The 17,598-nt window shown below is 40.8% G+C and overlaps 2 protein-coding genes across 2 annotated transcripts; one reads left to right on the top strand and one right to left on the bottom strand.

Moving 5' to 3' along the window:
- Positions 1 to 7,017: 7,017 nt before the first annotated feature.
- On the top strand, positions 7,018 to 14,055 carry oxtrb (oxytocin receptor b). The gene is made up of 3 exons (XM_037448472.2): positions 7,018 to 9,321; positions 9,439 to 10,504; positions 12,610 to 14,055. Exons 2-3 carry the CDS (start codon positions 9,589 to 9,591, stop codon positions 12,870 to 12,872), a joined length of 1,179 nt encoding a protein of 392 aa, XP_037304369.2. The 5' UTR covers positions 7,018 to 9,321; positions 9,439 to 9,588; the 3' UTR covers positions 12,873 to 14,055.
- A 717-nt stretch (positions 14,056 to 14,772) lies between these two features.
- Positions 14,773 to 16,957, bottom strand: cav4a (caveolin 4a). The gene is made up of 3 exons (XM_037490928.2): positions 16,585 to 16,957; positions 16,157 to 16,344; positions 14,773 to 15,733 (listed from the first exon to the last, which is right to left on the bottom strand). The coding sequence occupies exons 1-3, from the start codon at positions 16,801 to 16,803 to the stop codon at positions 15,583 to 15,585; spliced, it is 558 nt and encodes a 185-aa protein (XP_037346825.1). The 5' UTR covers positions 16,804 to 16,957; the 3' UTR covers positions 14,773 to 15,582.
- Between the last annotated feature and the right edge of the window lie 641 nt (positions 16,958 to 17,598).

Raw genomic sequence — 17,598 nt, 5'->3', positions numbered from 1 at the left:
AATAGCTCACACAACCAATAACTTCACTGCAGAACACCTCAGATATGTTGTTAAATTAAACTCTTCACTCAAAACTATACAATCGTTTATTGAACCAACCGGCCACCTTGGCACAAGTTATTATCATTGCTGTCGCTGCCATTTTGACTTCCCCGTTGCTGTAAACAACCCTTTTTAAAGTACTTACATCCTAATAAATGAGATGACAATCAAGCCATAGGCTGTCTGGTCATGTATTGGCTGATGGGTCCCTGGGTGTGACATTTCAAATGTTTGAATGAATGTTCGTTTTATGTGAGATGTTTGTGTGTTTTAGCTAGAAAACAGTTTGTGTGTTTTTTAAAATACTTATGAAATGTTTTGCTCTCAGTGTGTCATTCTCAATAAATTAACTTTTTGTTCATTTTAGTGGGTTAGCAATGGCAAAAAACTATAAGAATCAAGGAAATACACGCATTAAATATTTCAAGCATTAATAATATTTCTATATAGTAAGTGTAATAATATCTCTGTGAAAGAGGTTGTTGTGCAGGAACTTTGTACTTTCCCTTTCACCAATATGAATATAATAAGCTTACAATACTAATTAGTTTGACATTTGAATGCTAAACCTTTACTGTGATTGGGTATGTTTAGACCTTTACTTGATCTCAGTACACTGTGTATTTGTTTTTATATAAAAACATGCAGTTTCTATCTGTACCCTGTGGATGGAGGCAATGTCCTCCTCAAACAATGAACATGAAGGAAACATATTTCACGGCCTACAAATTTATGTATAATATATGATAAAAAGTGTGAAAATAAATACAATTAAATAGTGTGCCGCTAAAGTACCGCAAGATATATTGCACTGTAGATGTCATAGTAGAGGATGCCATTTAAAAGTCCAAATACGTGTCATCAAAATTCACAGAGTTTAATATGCCATAACAAATGAATGGTAGTAAGTAATAACTATGTGGTAAACATGTTATAACAATTGGTTGTACAGTATGGAGTGAATAGAAATATCTAGTGTTTCAGTAAATGTAGCATGCCAAAGAAATGTGACAGTACAGTACAAAACGTCATACAATAATATGCAGTAATCAGTTTCAATGAAAACTAGAACAGCATGCCAAAAAATATCAAGAATCTCATACTGTAGTATGTTAATAGAATGCCTTTAGAATGTTATTCTATAGTATAGCATTGAGTTGACATTAAAACGTCTTTTTTGTCCCATCAAAGACAAAGATGGTGCACTCGTACGCGTCACCGCCTGGCGTGTCATTGGCTCGGCCCAGAGAGTGATTGGCGGCCATCTGCCGTCCATGCAAGACTTTTTTTGCCAGCATGGACCATCGCTCCTTCGCCCTCGTGTGTGTTTTGTTCAACTTCAGGAATGTGTATCTGAAAAACAAAAGCTATTTTCAGGGTTGGTTCTTGAAGTTCTTTCAGGCTCTCCCCCCAAAAGCTCAGTAATACACGTTTGGATCATTTCAACTAGATGACTTAGAGATGAATGTGAATATTCAAAAAAGACAGGCATAGTCTTCACTGTTTGTTTTCCTGTCCAATGTCAATGCACAGAGGCAGATTATAATATGTGTGTTTATTGAGATTAAAGTGGCAATATGAACGGCTGCCGTTAGGGGACATACCACCATACCTTAGTTCAAAAGGCCTTCTCCTTGATGAGTGATATAACTAATAAGGCCACACAGTTGCACTTAACTTAACACAAGATTTAGCTATTGAGTACATAGAGAATATGAACTAGTTGGTTTACTGTAGCACCTCTTGACGCGGTACAGTCATCGTTGTGTGAAGCACTGTACGTATCCGATGACCTGGTTGTCTGGTACAGAGAACACCTTTCGCATCTCCTCGCCTCTCAACGTGGTGACGGCTGGTTGGTTGGTTGGAGGAAATAAAACTGTTCATATTGAATGGTTACAGTTTGAATTCATTCCAAGCTTCCAATTTGGTTCACTCACTGGGGCAAATAACCTTAGTGTCAAAAATGTGATTAACTCCATGTTTCTGTGTCATCAGAGCATTTTTAACAAGTTCAGCCTGACAGGAAAAAGCCATTCACACCCCCACGTATGACAATAATGAAGATGACTAAGCTTTGCTTCACTACTACAATTACAACTATTCCAATTTAAAGGTATATAAAAACATGTGGAACAATGAAACAAACAATTCTCTTCTCACTTTAGGCAATTTGGTGTTTTTTTCAAATATGGGTGAGTTTCTTTAACGGCTATACAAACAATGTTCTTCAAACCTTCCACACAGCGTCTTCCCCACCATTAGGCTTCCTTAGAGCATATCATTTTATTGGAGCTCAGCTAATTGCTGAACTCAGACCAACCGTGAAATGCGACTCATAACAAATATTTAAATTTCTAGTTTTAAAACGTTTACACTTTATCTACCTTACTCTCAAACCGCAAAGCAGCATGAGTGCTGCATTAGCTGTGTGTACCTTTTTTGTACTGTTTATGTCTGCTGTATAATAGGCTTATACCCAAGAAACAACACATACAGCAGATTTTAATACATGTCATTTATCTACATATATACATGTAACTTTTTTTTAATCTTTGTATCTTAAATTTTAAAGGGGCAATCAAGAAAAAAGACACAAGCAGAAGTCTGACCAGTTTCTTTTGCGGTATTCTCTATTCCTTAACTTCCTTGCGTTATATACCGTATGGCTGGTCAGATAGCATGGTGTCCATGGATGCTAAGGGACAGCTGCTAACATTGGTGGTGTTACCTCGTTTTTGTACTTTTCAGCTAAATTCCTACATTCAATGGCTTGCCAGAAAGCCAGCGTTTCCTTTCATGTCCGTTACTCCCTCCCTTGTGAGGACTGCAGCAGATTCAACACAGATTGCTGCCTCCCTCTGAGGTCTGTTTAACGTGTATTGAATCAGAAAAGACATAAACATTAAAAAAACATTTTGTGGGGGGGGGTTTGTTGAATGAAAAAGGTTAGACGGGTTGTGAGAGGCAGTGGATGAGTCTAACAAACAACTTTGAAGGAAGGCGGGACGCAACGCAAGAGAAGATCCAGCTGACACAGTTTAGCACAACAAACAAACAAAAGCTCCACCGTGAGATATTTTCAGAAAGGTTTCATTTTTCCATGAATACTGTCATAAAAGTCAGAGGAACATGGATGCAGGTGTGCCGTGTTGACAATGTACATTTTAGCCTGAAGATAACAACAGAATCTTGCAAGGCGCTACAGCACAAAGGCAGTTAGCCTAGCGTAGCACAATGACTGTGAGGATTGGGAAATAGTAATACTGCAAATGAACATGTGGTATTTTATTTGTTTAGGTGGAGTTATGTACTTTGTATTTTTCTTTTTTGACCAACAACATGTCCTCCTCCTATCCTACTGGATAAGAGGAGGTTGTGTGTTGTTGTCTGTGTTGCTCAACAACCTCATAGTAAAGGCAATACTCACTACACCACGGTTTTCTCAGGAAATTGCTAGAACACATATGTTGACTCAAAATAAATCCACAGATTGTTGTTTTAAGTGTCCTGTTTATGTGCGCACGATATGCATGAACTAGTGACCTTCAAAATCTGTTTCCCCCTGAATCCATTCTTCACGCTTACTGGGAAAACAGTTCAAATGCTCTGAAAAGTGGTGTATCACTCCCAATTTTTTATAAAACATCTGTAATTAAATACGAATAATTTGAGTTTGAACTACAGATCTTTTCATTCAAAGAAATGTAGGAGTCTCCATTTCAACATGCATGCCAACATATTCACTGTTTTATACATCCCGGCTGTCATATCACTGCACTTCCTCAACTCTCACCTCATGTTGAACAAGTAGGTGGAATTTCTGCCCTTCGAGTGTAACGTGCAGCACAAGATTCTGAGATTGGTAGTTGATCAAATAGATGCCTGGAAGCCCCGATGCTGCACATTACACTGCTGAGAGCATCTCCAGTATCAATTTCATGGATATCATCTGTCTCGGTTTAATATGAGATACAGATGTGGGATCTCTTTCCCACATTTTATGTGTTTTATACATGAAATCCTTCAGCACAGGGATGTTTATTTGTTTGGCCTCTTCTCTTCCTGTGGACAAGAAGTGGGCAGCCACAGGGGCGTTAAGCGCCATGAGTCCCATGGTTAAAAAACACTGAGGGATTGAGGAATGCTCTCAAACACTCACACACCACCACTGTTTATGCGATTTTATGACGGATAATTACAAAAAAACAACATTCTCAGAAGCTAATTAAAGTGCTTAAGGTTTTGACAACTAGATTCTTAAATCGACATCAATTCAATGTGTGCACATTTTGCTTGTCAGTCCGTCAGTTTGTCGTTCAGTCCGTCATTTTGCTTTCGACTGAATTATCTTAACAACTGTTACATTTATTGCTGTGGCACTTAAGGGGGGCCTGAGGATGAACGTTAATGACTTGATGCTAAAACGCAGCATTGGGGGAAATTTGAATTAATGTTTAATTTATGACCAGATACCTGCTAAACTAATGACACTCCCATTTACACCAGCTGCACTTTATGTTTAGTGCTAATAAATGAATATGTCATGAATGATTAAACTTTTGTAGGGTGAGTTACATGTATACTGTGTACGAAGGTGTAGACAAATTGGTGAGTGGTTCATCATAATGAAGTTTGGTAGGGTATGAATCATTAAAATGCTTGATAGATTAGCGCAACATTTGGTTTTTGATTTTATGAATAAAAATTTGTTTTAAGTTCAAGCTTTGAAACTCAAATTCCTGCTCTGCACACTCAATGAATCTCTGATAGATCTCCTTTGCAAAAGGAAAATCCACCGTGCCAGGGGATTTCTTGAAGAATTCAAGTGTCTCCATCTTGTTTCCATTTTGTATGCTTTAACGGTGATCAGTACACAATATCATATTTCTTTACCACAATACACAGAGCCAAGACGTGTCTCAATGATGTGCACTGCTTAGTGTCACAGCAGTAAAGCATGCCACGGCTAAACTGATTAGTTCAGGTTTGAGTTATTCATAATGAAATCCACAAAATATGAAGCCAGGTACCACACGTTTTGTTGCACTCAAACATTTTTAGAAATATATATTTTATAAAGGACACCGAGTAAAAGGAAAATCAATCATTAAGTTGTCTGACTTGTGATTTCTACCTTTAGTCGTTACTTAAGTGCAGCAGCACATGACACACACTAGAGAAACTACTCTGGCACCCCATATAGGCTGAGCACATGAATACATATTGCATACAATGAAATGGCATTTTTATTGGACACGTTATTAACAAATCAAAAATATTTGTCTTTAACAAGGTATGGATTCAATCAAAACGTAACAACAACCCGTTTTTGACAGACGCACTGCACGGCTCAGCCCGTCTGATAAAACGTATTAATGGATGTAACATTGAGTCTTCATACTGGAAAATGTCTTTTCATATGTTCATCTCTTTTCATACATCTGTTATACATCCTTATCAAACTAAAACAGTGTTGACAAACAATTCTTAAAGTGTGTACATTTGTTCCTATTTCATCCACTGTGGCCTCAGTGGGAGGAGAAACCATAAATACTTGAAGAATTACTCTCTCGTTTGCATTCATCCTTCATCCTGATGCACACTTGTTCTTGTCCTTGGCCGAGGGGAGTTCACTTCACCACATGCTGTATCCTCTACAACTACTGTGTGATGTGATACTTTCAAAATGGGTGTAAACAGAGCCAAGACGTGTCAGACTAAGTGAGCACTTCTTAAATACAGCGCTCTGTTCCAAGCATATGCTTTTTGTCTTATCACATGCTGCATCTTTTAAAGGGGAAAGAAGTGCTAAATCACTTTTGATACATGCAACAAAAAGTAACAAGTCAACCCTTCGCAGGAACAACACAAATCATATTGTGGGGGCTGGTCAGCCACCATTAGAACTGCAAAGTGATTTATAGTATGGAAACCAGGATTTTAAAACTCATTGTTCATGTTCCTCACTAACTTTGTGGAGCCCTCTGGACTGGCGTCGCTCACATGAATAAGAGGTCTGCGTTCATTCAAGCAGGTCTGAGGTTGGTAATCTGAAAGAAAATGTGTTTTAAAATAACAGGTCACCAAAACACAATCACAACACCGTGGGTTCTGCACAAGATGAAACAGGCGCTTTCTGAGGAATAGGTTTTTCATCACAGTGCATTCAATCACACAACTCTGAATACATGAATAGGCTTGAAAATACAAAAAAATATTTTCATAGCAGGAAATATCTGCCAGCTCAAGGCATGTTTTCTGCCTCCAGTGGGTAACAAAGGGCTCCTTTCAAAAGTCGTACCAGGTGTAGCCAAATCCTCAAGGACAAAAATATGAAGGGCTTTAACTCCAAAGGGTGTGTTTCTACTGTGTTTACTACATTTAATGTGGACTAGAAACTTGCGTCTTCTTCCTAGGAATTTACCAATTGTCTAACTCCATAAATATGGCATAAACTACCAACACTTTGAAATGAAAAAAAAAGGATTTCCATTTCACAGACTGCGTCCGTTTTGGCCTGCGGCGTTCAACACAAACGTTGTGTTAGTCACACTGACATGATTCAGTTCCGCGCGATTTCTGACCCTTTCCAACCGCCACACACGTGCTTTAGGTTATAAGAGGGTGACTGCTGCTTCGTGCCTGTGTGTGAGTGCACAGAAATCACAGCGCTGCTCTGCTGTCCTTGTATTGCAGCGCTCAGGCATTCCCACAGCAGGATGCCTCTGTGCTCACGTCACCGAGTCGAACGAACAACTCGGCCTTAAAATACACTCATGAACACATCGAGTATACAGATGCCAAGTGCTCTTGAATAGATGTCAGAGAGGGTTTATGTGTCGGGGTCTGGTCTCTGTCTATTTACGCGCCAGTCTCCGTGCTGAAGAGCCTTCACTGTGTCACTCGTCTGTTTCATATCACGTATTTGTGTGGAAGAAGATATTTTCCATTTCTACGTCCCGGGAGGTAATGGCAGTGCTGATATTTTTGGAGTTATATTAAAATAGCCGGCAGTGTAACTAACAAAGAAATATGCTACATACACTGAAACATCTGCTGTGCTCAGTGAATGTGGTGTTTGCTGTGAATTTGATTCAATCCACATAACTGGATATGTACAGATATTAGGTTATATATACACAATTCTTTGTCCTGCCACTCGGGGAGGTTTCCTAGGAACAAAGTAAAGAATGTGCGCGTTTTATATATTTTGTTATTCTACAGAGATAAACAAAGCATTTGGTCTCGGGTCGGGTTTGTAGGGATTGTGGATAAAATGTGCAGTTTGGTGGGTGATTCTTTGTAACATGGAAGGATGGTCTTCATAGATGTATTGCTTGAGTTGTGTTTGGAGCATGTACAAACAGCTTAAATATCCTTGTAGCGCAGGCTCTGATGTTTCCAGAGATATGAGGCATTATTATATTATGTTTTTTTTCTTGACGGTATTTTTTAGATCTATTGTGTTTGATCCGCCTCCTGGTCCACCACTGCCTTTTTCAGGGACTAAAGGGTTAAGGGTCATTTCATATGAATTGCAAGGTCTTAAAATCTGAGAAATAGAGGGACAGCTATTGGCAACAACCTTGGATATCATCAGGTGATACACCCAATTATTCACCGTGGACATCAAGACCTGTGAGCAATTCCACTGTGATCCATGACGAAAGAAAAACATGATTGTCCAGGCGGAACAAAACCTTCTCAAATGAAACAGAACAAACTCTTTTATTTTGTTGAGTAGGTTCTTCTTGGTCTGGTTGTAGTCTGCCGTCCTTGACTTTGTAGAAGGACTTTGTGTATGTGCTTCACATCAGGGCTGCGGGCTGCGGGCTTGTTGTTCTGGATGTTTCTGTTATTCACCGAAAGAAACCAATTTATCTGCTATTGTGTCCGGTCATATTGTATCTAGCATGAATTCAGCAAGGAATCACATGGGCTATTCAGTGGAACAAATGGCCGACAATACAGCACCTGCAACTTGCAACATCTGCAACAAATACAGCACATTCAACTCAGGGGAAGAAACCAAAAGGAACAAACTATTTAATACTGTACACGTGATGTTCACATCTTTACGTTATGATTGAGAACAATAATCCATTTTACTTAAGCTTTACTCAAGTCAACTGCATCTATGTTGCTCAGCATATTATAATAATCAGAAACATTATCAGCTTTTTCTGTTCAGGTTGTGAGCAACTTATGAAAAACCATGAATTATTGATTACTTTATATTGAATGATTGATATTTAAGCAAAAATGAACATTTCGTAGACAATCACATCACCTTGAAAACAGATGGCTGCATTGTTACGGTATGGGTTTGTTTCCTGTTTTATTTTGTAGTTTCCTGCCTCTCGTTGTGCCTGTGTTAGCTTCACTTCCTGCCCTGTGTCGTCCCCTGTGATTGTCTGCCGTGTCCCTGATTGTTTCCACCTGTGTCCAATCACCTGCACCTTTAAACCACGTGTGTCCCTTGTCGGTTCAGTGTACTGTGAGGCTCGTTGAAGAGGTTTATTTGGTTGGTTTGCCTTTTGGTGGCTGGTCGCCTCTGGGAATTCTATAGCTATGTAGTTAAATAAAGTTCTCTGTGTTAAAACTGTCCTCCAGTCTCCGGTCCTGGACTTCCTCGTGACATGTACTTTTAATGGGTATTTTGAATTTAAAAATTTCACGACTTCCATGACTTCACCTGTAATGATACACTTGACTAAAAACACTAAAAGAATTGTGGCACTTAAATTGTACTTGTAATGGCTTTTATTGCAAGTTGTAAATCGCCTTAATTGATGAAATGGGTCTGTCTTGTTCTTCTGGGTTTGTTTCCTCGTGTTTGAAATGCAGTTATTTTACGTCGCTTTGGATAAAAGCCTCAAGTAAATGACATGTGCTGTAATGTAAAATAACATGCTTTCTTTGGAAAAAAAAGAATTAGCCTTTTGGACTCTAGATGGTTCGGAGCGGAATGTTCCGTCTTTTGAAACACTAATGTAGACATGCTGCTAAGGGACATTTTAAACTGCACTCCTCAAAACACACACTCCAAGAACACTCGGCGTGAGGGGGGGAATTGGGAAAGACAGAACTGCGATCTGCTCGTTGTCAAGTCACACGGTTTCTCTCTGGGGGGAACATGCGATGAGGGGAGGGGGTTACTGACTTTGGGATATCCTTTGGCGCTCGTGCAAACCTCAATCTGTGCGCACGCAGCTGGAGGAGAGGACTGCAGTGCCCCACGACGATCAAATGACCACGCAAAGGATCTTTAGAAAGGTACGCGTTCGTTTGAACACAATTACGCGTGTGTTTTATGACGTCATCTTATTATTATCAGTATCATTAAGTTGCGCCTCGAGTTTTTAATTTAATGTATAGTATGTTCCTCCGCAGGGAGAGTGCTGACTTGTGGATCATATCGCAATTTCACTTGAGGGCAACTCACGCAAGCGACCCTAACAGAGGTAACCTCGGTCCCTTTCTGTTTTATTGGGATGTGACCGCGAGCTGCTGTGAAGTGGCGCTTTTACTGTGTTGCGCACGATGGAGGCCTTTTTACGCGAGCAGGAGAGTTGGGAGCCGAATGTTTCCTGGAGCCACTCGCTGACAAACCACAGCCGAAACGCCACCGCGAACCCCTTGAAACGAAATGAAGAAGTGGCCAAAGTTGAAGTCGCCGTCCTGGTCCTGGTGCTGCTGCTCGCTCTGACCGGCAACCTGTGCGTCCTGCGCGCGATCCCCGCCGCCAAGCACGGCCAGTCCCGGATGTATTACTTCATGAAGCACCTGAGCATCGCGGACCTGGTCGTCGCGGTCTTCCAGGTCTTGCCGCAACTCATTTGGGATATCACCTTCCGCTTCTACGGGCCCGATTTGCTGTGCAGGCTGGTCAAGTTCCTGCAGGTCGTGGGCATGTTCGCGTCCACCTACATGCTGGTCTTGATGTCCGTGGACAGGTGCCTGGCGATCTGCCAGCCGCTCCGCTCCGTGCACAGGGGAAAGGATCACGTCTACGTGGTCGCCTCCTGGACGCTCAGCCTGATGTTCAGCGCGCCTCAGGCGTACATCTTTTCCGTGAGGGATGTCGGCGACGGCGTCTACGACTGCTGGGGGGACTTCGTGCAGCCGTGGGGGGCCAAAGCCTACATCACGTGGATGAGTCTCAGCATTTACATTCTGCCCGTGGCGATTTTAAGCATCTGCTACGGTTTGATCTGTTTTAAAATATGGCAGAATTTCAATTTAAAAACCAGAAAGGAACACTTCTTGGCTCTCTCTCAGAGGCCCTCCAAGGGCGCGCAGCCCCTCGGTCGCGTGAGCAGCGTGAGGCTCATTTCCAAAGCGAAGATCCGCACCGTGAAGATGACGTTCGTTGTGGTGATTGCTTACATCGTGTGCTGGACTCCTTTCTTCTTTGTCCAGATGTGGTCTGCGTGGGATCCTGCTGCACCAAGAGAAGGTAAAGTCAGCCAGTACTTTTTCTTTTCTTCACACAAGCACTTCTTGATTTGATGAAGATGTCACCCTCCTAATACAGCAGTGTTTTTTTTACTTCCTAAAATATCATACGCAATGGCCTTCCCTTCCAGGGCATCACAGCAGATATCTCCTGAGTGGGCTCAGATGAATGGGAGTGTCGTTTACTGTGGTTATCAGTCCTCACAGCCACTGGGGGAGTAAATGTACCAGAACATCAAAGAGTCTCTCTCTCTCTCTCTCTCTCTCTCTCTCTCTCTCTCTCTCTCTCTCTCTCTCTCTCTCTCTGTGTGTCTGTTCCCAGTGGTGGTTTATATCATTTCCATTTAACGCCATAGTTTGTTCTTTTTCAGTTTGCAATTAAAAAGGACAAGAGCAGGAGAGAAAGAAAAGCTCAATGGCCTCTCTAGTGGTGTTATGAGCGGATTTGGACGTGTTCCCTCAGAGCAGAAAGAGATTTAGAGCTTTCTTAAACGGGCCAGAAGCCAAAGGTCATTCTCCGTAGTTTTCTTCAAAGGTTTTGTAGAAATTAAGAAAATAACACATTAAAGCTAAGAATGCATGCTCCACAGAAGTGTGCGTTGATATAGGGGCCCTCGTTTTGTTAGGGTCGCCTTAAGACTATTTTTTTTATTATCACCATTTGATAACAGGCCAGTTGAGACTGTTAAACATTTATTTTGCAAAGCATGCAAGAGTCATGCATACTTTAAATAGAAATGGATATTCATACCCCCCCCTCCCCCCTTGTTTATTTTTTCTAGGGTTCAATTTAAGAACAAGGAGAATCATTTGATCAAGTGAAAACAAAATCTTTTAAAACCAAGCTTTAATTAGACTTAAATAAAAGGGGTTTCTGTATCATGTTTAATGTACACTGACTGTCATTACGATGCTGCTGAGTATCAAACAAATACACAATAAATGTCAATGAAAAAGACAAACAATTGAAACTAGAAGCAACAATTGGGTGGAAGAAGAGAGAGGAGAAAGAAAATTGTTATCAATTGAAATATCTCAATGTAATTTGAAGATTTGGAGCAGTTTTTTTGTAGAGGGAACAGATTGAACGTATTAGCTTAATTATTTCATTCTCTCATGGAATTCTTCTGTAATTTTTTATCACAACTTTAACTTATCTGTTGAACGCTGGAAGTTTTGAAAAAACCCTTTGCACAGCACACTTCTCGCCATAGAGCAGAGATCCGTGAACAGAACAGGTCAGCATTTCCGCTTGAGGAGAGAAGGGAACGACTCCCATTAAATCGCTTCCTCTATTAAGGATTAGAGAAGAAAAGATGTGGAAGTCTTCAGTTTTCCTCTGTTCACCCGGCGGCCTCATAGATAACAAATGTAATCGCATGAATGAATGAGAAAAATCTGGTATATTTCTCCTTCTAATTGGAGCCATTTATCATTTCTCTGTGTCGGGCAGCTTAATTGTGTGGGATGTATCAACCTTTCGCATTAGTGCAGAGATAATCCCAACTGCTTTTGGGTGGTCTTTTCTCTGTAAATGATGCGCTGCAATGTTTTTGGAGACAGATCGTGCAGCCTCTATGTTATAAATGGCTAAAACTCCTTTTTCTGATGTAGAAAAACTACTTAAGGGGATTTTCAAAGATCCACCTATTCATTTATTTTCTAAATTGCTAATCCTATTCCAGGTAGCAGACGGTTGGACCGTATCCCAGCATGCCCTGGGTGACAGGCAGAGTACACCGCGTCCGGACGAGCTGTATTTAAGTCAACAAATCCCCTGACACGACCAAACGCAGCATTTTAGTCCATCTTCTGGGTTTTTGTAACTTATCTACCAGCCTGTGACACCACAAACCCCATTGGTTTCTATGAACATCTTTAAAGATGACGCACAAGTCTACGGTTTCATCTTTTTTAAAATTATTGAACACATTTTTTGTACAAATCAGATATATTTTAGCCAGATTTTTCCGATTTCTATGACTACACATAGATATGTACATAGTAAGAATATATATATTCTAACTATGTACATTTCAAACAAACTGAATATATATCTATATATATTCACATATCAATTATGATCTTGTCTCTCTCTCTTCTCAGACATGGCATTCATCATCGCCATGTTACTGGCCAGTCTCAACAGCTGCTGCAACCCCTGGATCTACATGTTCTTTGCCGGTCACCTGTTTTGTGACCAGAAGCAGTGCTGCTTCTCCTGCTGCTGCAGACGGACCCCGCCGGCCTCCTCCTGCAGCTGTGATTGGCAGAGCCGCCCCAACAGGAGCCAGTCCTCCACATGCGTCACCAAGAGCACCGGCAGCCAGAGGAGCCTCACACGCACGTCCAGCTCTGGGGGCCTGTGACGCTGGACAGCCAGCTAAAAGCTCCCCATCTCAGGCACTTATCCATCTGCAAATGCAATGGTTATAGTTGCTTTTTTTTTTCTTTCTTCTTTTCTTTAGCAAGACAGATAATATAAAACTTGTGTGCAGATCTTTACTGATGCCCTTAGATTTCTCAAAGCACTCAAAGAATCAAAGCACATGAAAGTCATTTCTGTTGCACGGCAGGCTTTAACATTGCAGCACGTATCCTTTCTATGAGCTTTTTTAAAAGTTGTCTGTAAGTCTTGTTCCAATAGTTGTTTTCCTACTGACCTTAAAAGACGCGTAATCATCACAATAAGAATATTAATGTTGCACAGACATTCTTGTGACAAATAACTGAATCCAGTACTTTATTTTAAGAGAGGTTGGAATCTGTCAGATTAAAACCACATATTTACTCTGTTGAAACTGGAACTGATTCTGTTATAATGCTTGTTTACCCCGGCAGTGCAAAACTACTTTGTGCAGAAGAATTTCACTTTGTGATCATATCTTACGGTGTGGTTTTAGCAACCAAACAAAAAAAATCAATTGCAAGAAGAAAAATCCATAAGGAATGCATTTTACAACAAGCTGGCTTCAATGTGCACAGCTCGCCGTTCTGTGCTGCAGATCAAAGGTGTCTGTCCTTCATGATGTAATATAAAAATCCCTTTTGTAAATAGTTCTCAATGTTCCTCACATTTGTCTCCATGTTTTATAAGCTCCATCTATTCTTTTCTTGGTGGTTGGAGTTCAGGGGTAATCAGTGTGCTTTGATTTAATCATTTACTTAACCTTGAATAAGGGTTCCCGCTTGTGGTTACTCCTCATTACTCCAAGTTTCCTCTGTTCATTTGAAGCAACATGCCAACTGTTTATCCTCAACATGTAGATAATATCAGGATCTGGATCAGATAATGTGTGTTACTTGGCTTTTTGGTTGTGTTTAAAATGTTCTTTGACTGTATATAGCCTGTAAGATTGACAATTAAACATTGTGGTTATGGGTTACATCATCAGGCTTTAAGGTGAAAAAAAGAGGAAGCACTTTCCAATACAGTTTCAATTGGTGTCATCTGGTACAACTGTAAATATACTTACTGTTTAAATCTCTTTATGACTGTTATGTAATTGTAAGGAAAAAATAATATTGTAATTAAACCTGTTCATTTTTGAAGTTTGGCTCAACATCAAGCGAACATTGTGAAATGAAGGGTTAGATCATTTTTCTCATTTTGCAGCATCGTTGTGGACAAAGAACGTCATCGTTGTAAACCTTCCCCAAAACCCCGAACAGCAAGCTGCGGAAGGTGAGTAGGATTCTCTTGCTCGCTGGGTTGAATCGGACAGCTCTCAATGCAGTGCACATCAGCCCAGATGTGCCAGATGACAAGCAAGCAGCCAGCATCAGTGACTGAGGGATGCACCAGGCACCTCGAATGCGTGGCAAATCAAACATTGGGGAAAAAAACACTGATTCCAATAAGATTTGATGTAAAGCTTGTTAAGTTAATTATCAGAATAGTTCAAATCAGCAACAAGATTTTTTTGCCCATCAATTTAAAGGTGCAATATCTGGCCAAATAAAAACAGGGGTCCGCATTTTGATCTTATAACAGGCTTCCATTGGTGATTGAAAAAAAGCTCCCTACCAACCAACTTACATCACAAATTTCAATAAACACACATCTGTGATTTTAAAGTAAGCAGATCCACAGCACCCTGACCACATCCTTGATGATTTGCTTATTGATGAGTCCTGACCATCCGCTCCCACCAGGAGGAGAGTAGCGCAAAGCTTACTTCTAAGAGAGGGAAGCAGCCTCTTCACCCAATTCGGACTGAGAATGTGCCGCACCGCACACTAGTGGGTAAATAAGAGCACGACTTATAGTGAGATGATATAGGGTGTTTAATTCATTTCCGTCAACATCAACAAAGTGACAAAAAGTACAACATAAGTACAATGTTACCGATATAACGTCTTAAACCGAACAAAAAGTCTAGCATCACTTTAAATCATTCATTTAGTGGTGGAATAACAGACTGTTAATTAAATACCTGAATCAAGGATGAGTATAAAGTGGTTATTTGCCATTTCCTCCTTTAAGAATACATCTGGAGTAAGTGTTTTTTTCTATTGAACTAAATATTCTTTGGTTTAAGGTGAGTAAATTCTATAATTAAAATTAGGTTCTAGACATTTAAAATACTCTAAACTAAAAAATAGTTAAATATAAACCCTGCCCCAAGTATTACAAATAAAATTGACAAAGTGTGCTGAAATCCTTTCAAATCTCTCCAAGTCAAAACTCTACTGTCGGTTATCAGTGTGAGAAAAATAATTGCTTATCAAAAATGGTCACTTTCATCAATCTTATTTTCATCCATCACTGCAAAAAGTCCTTAAAGAGAGTCCATTGTCTTACTCTGATATCAGAAATGAAGATTATTTTTTCTGTTTCACCAAACCAATTTTACAAGAATATCCTCACTTTCTTTGACTGTGACAGCTCTAAATGACTGTTTGAACGTGTCACAAGGCGTCTATAAATGACCATCAGATGTCTTGGCATTTGACCAAAGAGACAAAAGAAATGTGTAAACCACGTTTCCAATAAGATATTTAAAATTCAACTAGCAATGCCCATGCCAGTCCACTAGCACCAGTGTGCGTAACGATCCCAGTGTGGGTGAGTGAGTCTCATTCCCTGGCCATGTGAACGCTGAATCCTCCACAGCATCTCGCGGCGCTCGTGTAGAACGGTCGCACAACGATGCTCAGCACGACGCCCCACAGGCTCTGCAGCCAGCGCGCCCCAACGAGGGCACAGCGGCTACACGGACCAACCACCCTGTCATGGAAAGAAACACAAGAAGAACGCCATTTTACCTCCCTCTATTGTATAGTTATGACTTGATGATCTACTCTTAGGTTGAATCAGAATACGGAACCGAATCGGTCCAGCTAATTCACATCTCTTCTTTTTCCACCAACCAGAAATGTTAATGCCAATTAATAATATATTGTTAGATTTTTAAAAACTACTCGTTCACTCAACTTAGCCTTGTTTCATTACTTTTTTGTTTGTGATCAAACCAGTTAGAATAACCGATTAGACTTGGTGGTGGCATTTAGTCCAAAGCACATCTGCACAGGGCCCCTTGAGGGATGTGAGTGCCATAAATAAACTATTAACTTTCAAGTTATTGGGAGAGGGCAGAGATTGAGTCGGTGAGAACATGTGCAGAAACATCTGGACGTTAGCTAAACCTACCAGATATGCAGGCAGCTCAGGATGGCGAAGAGGAGACCCGAGGTAATTGAAATGGGAATGGCCAGAAGCACTGTCACTATCCTGTAGACCCAAACCCTAGACACCTCAAACAAGGCATTACTCCAGAACCACACTCTGTCCCCACTGCGCACGGACACCGGCTCAGCAATCACGTCCTCGAATGTCACCTGGAGACACAAAGACAACGTTGTGCTGATGCTACAGAGGTGAATCAGAGATTCTTGTTGCAGTTAACTTGATTCCCCATTAAGGGTTTCCACCACTAGAGGGCAGTGCAATTACCCAGTTTCTCTGATCCTCATGGCAATAATGGAAGGTATTTTGTATCAAATTATGCATGTGATAAATGCAAAAAAAAGGTTCCACAAAACAGAGTTGATTCGAGCCCTTGCACGATGATCCAGTACCTTGAGACAGTCATTGGTACCGCGGGGGTCTCGGGCGTTTATCAGAGGCTTGGTATCACTGATTTCCACCAGTGCGGAGGTATGAATGTCTTCCTCTTCCTCCAGGGAAGGACGGGCCCTCCAGAGAATTTCGGGTTCCTCCCCATTTCTAAATTCCTCAGAGTCACTGGAGTCCTCCAGGTCAATCTGTACTTCCTCTGAATCTTCCTCTTTCATCATGGTTTTTCATCCAAACACGTGAAGAAACCCCTACTGGGAGAGCGGGGGGGGGAGCCTGTCTGGAGCCGCACAGCTCGGACTGAGGCCGCTGCCCGGGGTGCGTGGTTAAATCGGGAGCGTTACGGTGCCCTGGCTGGTATTTGCAGATGGTCTTTCAAGTGAAGATCAGTTTCCCGTGCTGTGGGAGGGTTGGGAAGGACAGGGTGGGATATAAATACTGTGAGCATGGAGATGGTTCCTGTATACACTGATACACCAAAGTGGAAATGCAATCACACAGAGACATGTACACACGTGAGGCGGATAGATAGAGTAAACATTAGGAAACTTTTACCTGGGGTATTTTGTGATAAAGGTTGCATTATTAGTTGTATTTGTTTATTTACTATAATTTCCAAGCTTTGTTTAACTTCAGAGAAATCAGTGGTTAGGGGGGAAATGTTCTCCTTCAGAACCACTACAGTGCAAAAAGATTCATTTCGTCAATAATCAGAAGGCACTCAACTTCAAAAAGCTTTTCCCAATGGAGAATATTCATGTTCATAATCATATTTTCACAGGACTCTCCCTGTGACTGAGGAAAAAATCTATTATAGTATTAATAGGACACTGCTAGATTGTTAAAAGCAATCATCATGGGAAACATTTCAAAAAGATCCATGTCCAGATTGTTAAGTAGATTATTAAATCTATTTTTTAACAACGATTTGCCACTATCACTATCAACTTCTTTTTGTTGTGTGGAGATTCATCTTTGAGTGGCGCTGCTTTTCTGTACCGATGCTGAATAAATAT

This window comes from Pungitius pungitius, chromosome 8, assembly GCF_949316345.1.
Source record: "Pungitius pungitius chromosome 8, fPunPun2.1, whole genome shotgun sequence".
NCBI classification, from domain to species: Eukaryota; Metazoa; Chordata; class Actinopteri; order Perciformes; family Gasterosteidae; genus Pungitius; species Pungitius pungitius.
The sequence above is the reverse complement of the archived record's forward strand: the minus strand, read 5'-3'. Positions and strand labels throughout refer to the sequence as shown.